General features: G+C 40.6%; 1 protein-coding gene across 10 annotated transcripts in view; it reads left to right on the plus strand.

The window, feature by feature from the left end:
* The first annotated feature begins 656 nt into the window (after positions 1-656).
* The window catches only part of ep400 (E1A binding protein p400), a 146,125-nt gene continuing 133,941 nt past the window's right edge, over positions 657-12,840 (plus strand). For all 10 annotated transcript variants that reach the window (XM_072587693.1, XM_072587691.1, XM_072587694.1 and 7 more), the window contains exons 1-2: positions 657-888; positions 8,061-9,448. In XM_072587693.1, coding sequence (XP_072443794.1) covers positions 8,090-9,448 — 1,359 coding nt within the window. In that variant the 5' untranslated portion in view covers positions 657-888; positions 8,061-8,089. The remainder of the gene's footprint in view (positions 889-8,060; positions 9,449-12,840) is intronic.

The following is a 12,840-nucleotide window of genomic DNA, read 5'->3' on the forward strand; positions in this document are numbered from 1 at the left end:
GGCTGAAAGTGCCAAATTACTTGCTCCTGCTCCAATCTTCTAAGTTTCAAACATCCAGCCTTCTAGTCCCATTTTCCAGTAACTGACCCTTAATCTTGTCAGCTATGTCCCCGATTGGTTTTCTTATAAGCAGACATAAAGGATTTCATGCGATCAGCAGCACTAATAATGCAATTTGCAGTTTAATTGCATTATTGCAGTATATAGCAATGATGACAGGGATAGTGTTCCTACCTTTGAGCTAGGGGGTCTGGGTACAAGTACCACCTGCATTAGAGGTGAGTAATTACGTATCTGAACAGGTTGATTAAAAATATGTATGTTGCAGTGGGAATGTCTTGCATTATAAATATGTGCATTGCCGTGGATGTGCACTACAACACAAATATGGACATTGCAGTAAGGTGCACTACAATGCAACTATGTACAATGCAATGGGGGTTTACTGTAACGGATATGCATTGTAATGCAAATACATAAGTTGCGATAAGGGTGCCCTGCAACGTAAATATGTACATTGCAATGGGGCAGATTCAAGACTAGGTCCCGCCTCCTCATGGGCTGCCAGTGCTAATTTATCAGCGCGGACGTCAATCAGGAGGATGTGCCACCGGGACGTCGGCGACGTGCTTGCCCGTACTTCCGGCGGAGGGGGAGTGAGGGCTGGCAGAGAGACGGACGCCATGTTTGATTGTGGGCTCTGATCGGCGTTTCGTTCGGCAAGGCCGCCCGCCCTGGCCTTCCCTTTCTTATTAATTGTCGTGCCTCGATTTCCTCCGGGGCGTTGGGGACGGAGAGAAGGTCTCCCGGTCGTCGCAGCGGAGAGAGGCGGCGGGACCGGCCGGATGGAGGCGCGGCTCCCGCGGTCGCTGTGAAAGACAGAATCGGGTGAGCAGGCGGGAGGCTGCATCGGCGCATGCGCGCAGGGCGAGCCGGCGGGGGCGCGCATCTTGGGCAGGTGGAGCGTGGGGGCGCGCACTGCCCTTTGGCTCAATGCATCTACTAATGTTATTTACAACTTGCAACAGAGACTGCAAGCTTTCCTGGCGTTTTAAGAGCAAATAAGTAGCTGCAGTCCAAAAGGTGGAAAGTATGTTATGGAGCAACATTAATTTTCTACAAACAGAACTTTGCAGTTATTTTACAATAATATAACCTGCCAGCAGTATTTCACGTGCTAATATTAGTTTCCTCTATATGTGTAATTTGATCTAGTGAGAGTAGAACAACTGGTGGATTTTAGTTTGGCAAATGTACTCTACAGTTTTATCAAGTTCAGCAACTTTTGTCCAGATATCATAGAGTTGCTACAGTGTGGGAACAGGCTATTTGGCCCATTGAGCCCACACTGCCTCTCTGTGTCTAGTCCTGTTTGAATTATGTAGGTTTTGATGAGGACCCCTCCCCCTTCTTCTCAACTCCAGTGAAGCTTGTGTTAACCTCTCTAGTCTCTCTCCTTATGTCAGTCCTGCCATTCCAGAAATCAGTCTGGTGTATCCTGTTGCACTCCGTTCATAGCCAGAATATCCTTGCTCAGTTAAGGGGGCTAACACTGCATGCACTATTCCAGGCATGGTTTTACCAAGGCCCTGTATAATTGCAACAAGACATTCCTGCTCCTGTACTCAAATCCTTTTGCTGTGAAGGCCAATATACAACAGCTTATAAAATAGTAATTACTGCTCCTAGACTTCAAGGAAATCAGCTCCAATACTGAAAATATCTCAAAAGAGGAGCAACCTTTACAGCCACAATCTTTTCCCGTCCTCATCTATGGAATGTGTACCAGTCTCCACCCCTTCCTCTGGCAACAATTACAACATATAAAAGACATCTGGATGGGTATATAAATCGGAAGGATTTACAGGGATATGGGCCAAATGCTGGCAAATGGGATTAGATACGTTTAAGATATCTAGTCGGCATGGATGTGTTGGACCAATGGGTTTGATACCCTGCTGTACAGCTCTATGATTCTATAATCATTTCCCTTCTTCATCCCTTTCTTACTTTCAGCACCTTGTGTACAAGGATACCCAAGTCTCATGGTACCACTTCCTTTCCCAAACTGTCTTTTTTTTAAACAAATTGCCTAGCTTGGACTTATCCACATACTTCCTCTGCTGTGCATTTGCCTACCTGTTCAACTTGACCAAATTACAATCCAAATTTCTGCAATCTCCTCGCAGCTTATGCTCTCAGTCAACTTTATATCATCTGCCAACTTTGAGATATTACATTCAGTTCCCTCATCTAAGTCATTAATTCATGTTGTGAGCAGTTGAAGTCCAAACACTGATCATTAGCGATACTAGTCACTATCTGCCTCTGGGAAAAAAACCCCGTTTTTTTCTGGCCTGTCTGCTAATGAGTTCTCATATCAGTACACTACCTCTAATCCCATGCACTTTAATTTGATGTGCTAAACTCTTACGTGGGACTTTTTTGAAAGCCTTCTTTAGTCTAAGTAAATCCACGTCTACTGCCTTCTCCTTATCAATTCTACTAGTTACATCCTTGAAGAATTCCAGTAGATTTGTCAAGCATGCTTTCCCTTTTATAAATTTATGCTGACTCAGTTGGATCCTGTCACTGTTTTCTAAGTACTTGATATTAAATCTTTTATAATGAACTAAAGCGTTATGCCTACTCCTGATGTCAGAGTAGCAGGTTTTTTTTAGATTAGATTCCCTACAGTGTGAAAACAGGCCCTTCGGCCCAACCAGTCCACACCAACCCTCCGAAGAGCAACCCACCCAGACTCAATTCCCTCTGACTAATGCGCCTAACACTATGGGCAATTTAGCATGGCCAATTCACCTAACCTGCACATCTTTGGACTGTGGGAGGAAACCCATGCAGACACGGGGAGAATGTGCAAACTCCACACAGACAGTCGCCCGAGATATATAATATTTCTTTTAGACAATAAACAATAGACAATAGTTGCAGGAGTAGGCCATTTTGCCCTTCGAGCGTGCACCACCATTCATTATGATCATGGCTGATCATCCTCAATCAGTACACTGTTCCTGCCTTATCTCCATAACCCTTGATTCCACTATCCTTGAGAGCTCTGTCCAACTCTTTCTTAAACGAATTCAGAGACTTGGCCTCCACTGCCTTCTGGGGCAGACCATTCCACACACCCACCACTCTTTGGGTGAAGAAGTTGCTCCTTGTCTCTGTCCTAAATGGCCTACCCCTTATTTTTAAGCTGTGTCCTCTGGTTCGGGACTCACCCATTAGCAGAAACATGTTTCTTGCCTCCAGAGTGTACAATCCTTTAATATATACGTCTCAATCAGATCCCCTCTGTCTTCTAAACTCAAGGGTATACAAGCCCAGTCGCTCCAATCTTTCAATGTAAGATAATCCCGCCATTCCAGGAATTGACCTCGTGAACCTACGCTGCACTCCCTCAGTAGCCAGAATGTCTTTCCTCAAATTTGGAGACCTGAACTGCACACAATATTCTAGGTGCGGTCTCACCAGGGCCCTGTACAGCTGCAGAAGAACCTCTTTGCTTCTATACTCAATCCCTCTTGTTATGAAGGCCCGCATGCTATTAGCTTTCTTCACTACCTGCTGTGCCTACATGCATAGTGGTATTGCATTAGCAACATTCCAGTCCATTGGAACTGTTTCATACTCTGTGGTCACTATTTCTAGGGCCACTTAAGTACTCTGAGATGTAGATTATTGGGCCTTTAATCCCATGAATTTCTCCAATATTATTTTGCTAATAATATTGATTTCCTTCCTCACTCTCACTAGATTGAGATTCCCAACGTCCTGTTTGTTTTCTCCTTTTTTGAAGGCAAAGCCAACGCTTGTGTTTAGTGGGTCTGCTACCTCATTGTTAAAACTTACCTTGTTTCTGACAGTAAGGGGTCTTTATTTGCCTTCACCTATCTTTTCCTCAAAGCTAATCATTGCTGTTATGTTTCATCCAAGCATTTGAGGACTTAATTGGCATTCAGTTTCTCAAATTTGCTCAATAGTTCAGTTAGATCACAGCTGACCTATACCTCAGCTCCATTTTACTTCATATCCCTTGATACTGTTACCTTTTTAAAAAAAAATCATTTTCTTCTACCTGACACGATTGCTGAAAGGTTGGAAGTGCATTCATACATGAACCCTTCTCTGTAAACAAAAAGGAATATGTTCAAGCCTTGCACCTTTTCTGAATTACTTGGAAGCTTGGAAACCCTGTGTCGTTCAGTGTGTTGTTTTTTCCATGGTAAAGTCCCAGCCAATGAGTATCAACTTGCCTGTCAATCTGACCCTCTTCTGTAGAATAAATAGTTGAATTGTTTAAATTCGTTATACATGGATTTGCTCTGATGAAGGCGTGATCAAAAATTTTGGCCACATGTTACTCTTTTCAGCTTTTTTGGTGTTGCCGGGGTCACATTTAGTATTTTATTGCATATGATATTTATTTTCACCGGTGTCTTGTGAAACATATTCCATAATTCTGGTTGTTTCTATCTGAAAATTTTATGCTCATAATGCTACAAATAATACTTGTGAATTTAATGAAATATTATTATTTTGAAAAAATGTCAAGAGTAGGGTGACTAATGGTTGTTGTATTAGAGATTTTGCTTGAAATAATGGGGGAAGACATAAGTTTTCCTTCGGTGATGAAATTGTTTCACAGAACCAATGCAACTGTGGCCTGTTAATGTTTTGACGAAAGAAACAGGCTTTGTTGCTCAAAGCATTTTTTGCATTCCACATATTATTCTTGCATTAACAATTAAAGTTAAACTAATGCAGCTCATTACATTAAAAACCCTTGTTACCACATTTATCAAACTATCATTCCACTGTTGGGATGCCATGCCTTATTATGCAATGTTAATATTGTTTTAATAAGTACTGAAAAAAAACTGCGATCAATTTTTAAAAATGACAATTTTACATTTCTCACCTTTTGCAATCTTTGCCATACTCTCTCTTGCTCCTTGTATTCCATTTTATCCTTAAAGAATCCTGTCCTCCCCTTCAAATGTCTCCGCAGGCTTTCTTTTCCAGATTTTGGCTACCTCTAGTCTGAAATCACTTTTGTGCTCTCTCCTTTTGACCAGACTGGCTATTCATTCTTCATTGCCATGACACAGACAGTCACTTTGCTGGTTACTATGTCCTTTCTGCAGAAGACTGCTTATGACTTACTGTTTGTTTCTTGTTCCAGCTTCTCAACTGTCTTTTCTTCCCTGTTTATTAGAAGGATATGCTGATAGCTTTTCATCAAAGAGGCTGGAAGGAAACTTGTACAGCATATTAACACTGACAGAGACCAGGTGGGCAGATTGGCCTGTTTCTGTACCGTACTTAATTGATCAAAACCTTTAATCTTGAAAACCTTACTTTGGTCATCCCTCGATCCTTCTCTGTTCCAAGAAGAGCAGCCTTTACCTTTCTAGCCTTTCTTTGTGATGCAGGAAATCTCTAGACTGTTTGTTTCTAATTCCTTCACAGATTTCCTGAAGTGAAGATGCTCTGCATTGTCCAGAGTTTCAATCTAAGGTCAAACTAGGCATTTAGAAACAAAAAAAATTGTCAGCTGAAAATTGGCCGTATTCTATAAGAGTCTGTCAGAAAGATGATTAAAATCTTTGTTGAGGTACATTTCAGCAGCATCCAGAAAGAGAGAGAGATGGAGAGTTTCTGGAACTACCTCTAGAGCATCAAACATGGAAAAGGCAGGCGTGGCTGTCAGTAATGGAGTAAAGCAAATGGCAATGCACAAGAGGCCAGAGTCCAGGGAATGGGAAATGTTTTGAGGTTTTGTAGCTGGAGGAAGTTAAAGGGAGTGGTGAGACCATGATAGATATATACACTAGGAAAGCAGTTTTAAAATTGAAGCGTTATGGAGTTTTGTATCATAGAAAATGATACTCTCCTTAGACCCAACGTGTCCACACTAGTCATTGAGCATCTATTTACTCTAGTCCCATTTACCAGACTTGTCTGTCATGCTTCAGGTGATCATCTGAATGGTACTTAATTGTTGTAATGGTTCCTGCCCCTTTCAGTCAGTGAGTTCCAGATACCTAACACCTTCAGGATGGAAAAAAACTTCTTAAATTTCCTCTAAACTTACTGTCCTTTACCTTAAATCTGTGTTCCATGGTTATTAATTCCTCTACTGAAGGTAGCAATTTTCATCCTGTCTACCCCATCTGTGCCCCACGTAATTCTATATGTCTCAATTAGGTTCACCATCACTTTTTCTGCTCTAAGCAAACAGTCCTAGCCTATCTAGTCTCTGTTCATAGCTGAAATGTTCCAGCCTCGACAACATCCTGATGATTTTCTTTTGTACCCTGTCTAGTGCAGTCACATCGTTCCTATAGGGTGGCGTCTGGAAAGGCGTACAGTACTCTAGTTGTGGCCTAACTCATGTCTTATACTGGTCTATTTTAACTTTCCTGCTTTTCGATTTAGTTTCTTGACTAATAAAGGCAAGTATCCCTTATGCTTCCTCAGCCACATTATCTACCTTTTCTAAACAAAAAAAGCCAAAGATCTGCAGATGCTGGAAATCCGAAACAAAACCAGATAGTGCTGGAAAAACTGCAGCATCTGTCGAGAAATAGCAGAGATAATGTTTTAATTCCTGTGACCCTTCTTAAGAACACTGCCCTGTTGCCTTCAAGGATCTGTGGACATGCACACAAATGTTTCTCTGTACTTTCTGGGAGCTTACTGTTCATTGTAAACTCCCTTGCCTTGTTAGTCCTCTGAAAATGTATCATTTTATAATTTTAAGGATCGAATTCCATTTTCTTTGTTCTGCCCATCTGACCAGTGCATCTGGACTAAAAACAGGGATCATGAAGTGATCACTTCATGATAATTCCCTCCTCAGGCGACTCTGTGTGGAGTTTGCACATTCTCCCCGTGTCTACGTGGGTTTCCTCTGGGTGCTCCTGTTTCCTCCCATAATCCAAAAAAGGTGCAGGTTAGGTGAATTGGCCATGCTAAAATTGCCCGTGGTGTTAGGTGAAGGGGTAAATGTAGGAGAATGGGTCTGGGTGGGTTACGCTTCGGCGGGTCAGTGTGGACTTGTTGGGCCGAAGGCCCTGTTTCCACACTGTAAGTAATCTAATCTAATCTAAAACTCTTTCCCTTGTAATTATGATTTTTTCAACTTTATTTTAAAGAATACAAACATGAGGTACAATCCAATACATACAGTGCCAAAAAGTGTGGTGCTGGAAAAGAGCAGCCAGTCAATCCGCATTCTAGGAACAGGAGTGTCAATGTTTTGAACATACACTTTTCCTGAAGAAGAGCGTATGCTCGAAATGTTGACTGTCCTGCTCCTTGGATGCTGCCTGACCGGCTGTGCATTTCCAGCGCCACACATCTTGACTCTGATCTCCAGTATCTGCTTTCTCCTAATACACACAGTGTGATTGTTTTAACCATTTATGGGGTCCTGACTCACAATGAATTGCTGGTGGTAGGGCAAAAGGGTTAATTGTTCAACCAGTGTGTGGTGAATAATGGAATGTTCAGTAGCTTTAATACCTGTGTAGCTCCTTTTCTGTATTAAAGAAGGTAGCAGTAAGGTTTATTTTTAATGGATGATATTTTAAAAATATTTTGTCGATGGTGTCCAAACAAAAACATGAATGTAAATCATGAACAGAAATAAAGTATTGTCTTTAATCATCTTCGATGTCCCAAACTGCCGCAACTTTTAGATGTGTAGGTACTCTTGTAGTAAACATGCAAACAAGTGAATTAAGAGCAGGACTCGGCTATTTGGTCGCTTGAAACTTCTCCATCCCATTTGTCTCATTGTGGCCTCAACTCACTTTCTTGTCTACCTCAATATCTTTTGACCCTCTTATAGGTCTCTCTCTCTCGCTGTCTTGCTCTCTCGCGATGATCTGATAATTGCTATTAAAATAATTTAACTCATTTAAAATTTGCTTTTGAACATTATATTGATTTACAGTTTTGTTGCACAAAATCACTTTTACCGTTACTGTCAGTGAAGCTGATTCTTAACAAAAGATCTTTTTCTCTTCTAGGTTAGCACTCATCCAGAAGAATATTGGTGATGATGCACCATGGCAGTGGTTCACAAAACATACAGCGCCCACTGCAGAGATCCAAGTCGTATACAGGCAATGAGGGAGATGATCAGACTCCTTTACCCCAGTCTCCTGCCACAGCGTTTGGTCCGGCCCTCAGCCCTGTACCACGTACTGTGGCCAGTCCTTCTGGGCCCCAGTCACCCAATTACCAACTTCAGCAACTTATAATGAATCGTAGTCCTGTATCGGCCCAGAATGTTAACATCACGCTGCAGAATGTGAGCCAAGTGATGGCCGGGAGTCAACAAATTACGTTGGCTCCCTTACCAATTCAAAACCCAGCATCCCCAGGGTTCCAGTACAGCTCACAGGCTGTGGGGCAACAAAGGCGGTTTGATCATGGATCACCTTCATACATTCAAGTCACCTCTCCTTTGCCTCAAGTCCAGCCACAGAGCCCCACACAGCATAGCCCTGCAACACTTGTGCAGAGTGTGCAACGGCCAGGGACCGCAGCCCCAGGGTTGGGCATGTGCAACCAGAGTCCAACCCGAGGATTTGTGGATGCCAATGTGCTGGTCAGGCAACTGAATCTTAGCCCATCCAGTGCTGGGCACTTTGTGTACCAGGACCCGTCCAGCCTCACTCAGATCACTTCAAATGTTGGTGGACAGATACAGTTGACAACGGTGGGCACCTCTGCTTCTGTGCCCAGAGAACGCAGACTCTCACAGCCTCACTCCCAGACTGGCGGAACTATTCACCACCTGGGACCTCAGAGTCCTGCTGCCAGTGGCGCAATGCAACCCTTGCCTAGTCCGAGCCACATCACCACCTCAAACTTGCCTCCGCAGATCAGCAGCATCATACAGGGACAGCTGATTCAACAGCAGCAACAGCAAGTTCTTCACAGTCAGCAGATAGCTAGACCTGTAAATTATGAAAGGACATCTGTAGCCCTTACCGCGGGTGTGGGAGGGCCATCAGTGTTTGGGATAACATCTCCAACGCCACCTAGCCCATCTCGGAACACTGTGACACAGACCTTGGTATCAACTTGTCTGACTCCTAGTAGCAGTTGCATCCCGTTCGTTAGGAAACAACCAAAGAAGTTGGAAGAGATTCCACCTGCCACCCCAGAGATTTCTCATTTGAGAAGGCAGTGTTTGGAGCACCACCTTGCTGAAATGGAGACTCTACGAGAGACATTTAAGGATTACTTGATTGAACTTTTCTTCCTTCAGCACCGTCAAGGAAATATGATGGATTACTTGGCATTTAGAAGGAAGCCATGTCTGGCCTTGTTGGCATATTTGAAGCAAAATGACTTGGACCTGGAAGAGGAAGAAGAAGAGGAGCAGTCTGAGGTCATTAATGATGAGGTAAACTAATAATTTATTATTTGACCATTCATACTTCATTATTTGTGACAATGCAGCACGAGAAAGTGGTTATGCCAATATGCCTAGGCAAATGATAAACTCTTCACTTACAAGCAGATACTTCGGCTGTCTTTCACATCAGTTGAAATTTGGACTACAGGATGTTTGCAAACCTTTCTAAAGGCAGAAATATTTTGAAGTTTCTTGCCTGTTGGCATTAGCAACCGTGCTCTCGCCCTGCTTAACACAAGGGTGAAAATCTCTTGCTTTGTTCAGCAGTCTGTTTAGAGGACTTAAACAAATCATTTTCATTTTGGTTGTAGTGGGGTTGAAAACCCATATTCTTTTATCCTGCTGCCTTTTTTTATTATTGTGTAGCGTGTCTCCATTTATTACTGAATGTACAATCAATGTCCACAGCGCAAGTTAAATTATAGTTTAATTCTTTAATAGTTCCAATTATTTGTGGGTGTTTTCTATACTTTAGTGTTGTCATTGCTTCAGTCTATGATATTAAGTGATTAGTTTCAAATGTTCTAGCTTTAAAAGGGGCCAAATTCATTTTAGATAATTAAAAATTGAATTTTCTGATTGAACGGAATCCAACTGGAGTCATGTACAAACTTGACTAAGTCAAAACTTGACACAAGCCTTGTAATGGGCATTCAGAATAAATGGAGTTGGGTGTGAAGCGAAAATATTTCGATTATAATATTTCAACACATCACCTTTGAATATCTGTGGGATATCTTACCCATTTATATCATTGTTTAATAATATAAATTGGTGGAAATGTAATGGAAAACCTTAACTGAGTGCATGGTTTCTTTCCACATATCTGTTCAACTTGCTCATTTTATCACCTTAGCCTGTTGATTATCTCCATCTAGCCACATCCATTTTCACTAGTGTTGGTTTTCTGTATAAGGGTGAAAGGAAAGCCAGGAATATTCTGCTGCGCTGCTTGATGTGATATTTTCTAAGGCCAGTTTTGGGATATTATATACCTTTTTAGTTCAACATTTCTAGACAATTTATATACTCAAAGGAGTAGAGTCTTTTCTCCAGCAGTAAAGCATTGGGTGCACCATGCCACAGATTGAGTTTGAGTTTGAGTTTGATTCTTTAGCCAGACTGATCTGGCAATTACAGTAGTTCATTGGGTTTGGCTCACCCATTCTTGGCAAAAACAGGTACCAAGGGTATTTTGATGAAATGGCTCTAATTGTATATGTGTATATTTGCCTAGAAAGAAAAACAATTAAGTTAACTCCTTTTTTACAAAAAAGTACAGCAAACAGAATCACTTTTGAATGTATTACAACAATTCTGAAAATCTCTGTGGCTTTAAAAGGCCAGAAGAAATTATTTTCTCTTTGTACTCTGCTATGTTTTTTATTTAATATTTTATAAGTCCTGAAACAAGAGTTAAAGTACAATTTTTAGATTATGGTCTACTAAGTACCGTTTAATTGTTGATGTAATTTGTTTCTTTCAAAGCTTTTATGGATAAGCCAACATTTGCAAATACTTCTAATTTACGACTTCATAAATACAGTGGCTAAATTATTCAGTATTAATGAAATATGGATACATTATGTTGAAACAACTGGAAAGTGATCTGTGTAAACAACTGCAGTTGAGGCTTTTAAAACATAACTCCATCAAAACTTGTAATGTTAACCACGAAATTCAGCAGAAGCGAAAGGTGTAACCACTCTTTTTTTTTTGCTGGGTGTAGAATATATGGGGCAAAAACTACAAGTATGAGAAAAAAACCACTGCAGACAATAAAGACATTTGCCTTTTTTTTAAAATTAAGAATCGATGAAATGAATATTACTAGGAAGAGCCCAGAATGTGGATAAGCTTGACAAATCTGGACCACTTGGTGCTAAACTATACCGCGATCTGGCAGTGATACATTTCAAATTCAGAACATTGTACTACATCATTCTAAGAAAGTCACCAAGAAATCAAACAGGGAATTCAAAAGCAACTTCTTTAACTAGTGATTGTACGAAACTCACTATCATAGAGAGTTGTGTGAAACTTGCTAATGTATGTAATAGTTTTGGTGAACAGCACTTTAAGAGGAAGTTGGGTCAGAATTTGAAAGCAAAAGTAGAATATGGTGATTTGCATTAGACTCTATAATTCTGTATTACATTTCTAAACCACTGAAAATTTTGGGATTTTGATCATCTGGTCAGGCAAAGTTGTGTTTGAGATGGGCTAAGTAATTGTGTAATTGTTTGTAGTTTTATACTTGAAATGTCCAGCTACTGTTAAAGAACCCAGTATCCTTAACCAAGAAGTACTTATTTATCTTCCCAAAGTTTAATTTAAAAGGAATTTGCTGTTGGATTTACCTTTGGCTCAGACGTGATCTACAGTAAACTGTTTCTATATTTAGGTGCTGTGGGTATTTGCATGGTCTTTTTGGACTGTAAATTACTTATAACATCCACAAAAGCTAAAATGTTCACTGCATCTTGGTAATAATTTGGCTGTTGAACCTGCCCCACCAGTTCTATCTTTTTTTTAATCTTAATTTCCTGCCTTTTCTGCAATTGCTTAAAGCACTTGATTTCCAAGTAATTTTCTTTTTAAGTAATTCAGTAGGTTTTTGCTTTGTAATCTAAGATTTTCTGGAACTGTGCATTACACATGCTCTCAACCCTGTGTGAGAAGAGCTTTTTCCTGAATGTAGTGCTTGTGAAAGTGTCTAATGCACTCCATTCAGTTAGTGCAGTCAAAAAGCGAACATGTTTTATTTTCTTACAGTTTCATTTTAAAAAAAAGGATTCCTGTATTTGGGCAATACATGCAGAGCTGTATTTGTTGTCTATCAGTTTTTGCAGCAGGGTTTTAATAACTTTGACTTTGAAACTTCTTTGTGTACAACAGCAATAATCTTGATAGACGTTCAACATTTATGCATACTGATGCTAAAAGTTACTTTGCATTGTGTTTTTATTTATAATTTATTGTACAGGTTGAGAGTTTTCATGTCAGCTGTTTGCGCCATTGTTTGCAATGTTCATTGACTGACTTAATTTTTAAAAATTAATTTGTCTACATATGTTATTATCCATAATCTCTTTCACTTCAGTGTGATCCATGTTTTCAGTAACTGTTAGTTGGATGAATGCATGTTGTGTGTTGCTGTGGAGGTGGTCCTCAAATAATAATTTTAAAAAAAAAATGGCAGTCCATGTAGCATTTTAGTGTGATAAAATGCCCTTCAGCAGTTTGCAGAAGTATAATCAAAAATATCTGACACCAGGTGGGAATAAAAAGGGGACATTTGAGAAAGGTGACCAAAACCTAGGTCTTGGGACTGAAGAGAGAATTCCAGAGCTTTACAGTCAATGCAGCTGAGGTCATGG

This window comes from Chiloscyllium punctatum, chromosome 17, assembly GCF_047496795.1.
Source record: "Chiloscyllium punctatum isolate Juve2018m chromosome 17, sChiPun1.3, whole genome shotgun sequence".
Lineage (NCBI taxonomy): Eukaryota > Metazoa > Chordata > Chondrichthyes > Orectolobiformes > Hemiscylliidae > Chiloscyllium > Chiloscyllium punctatum.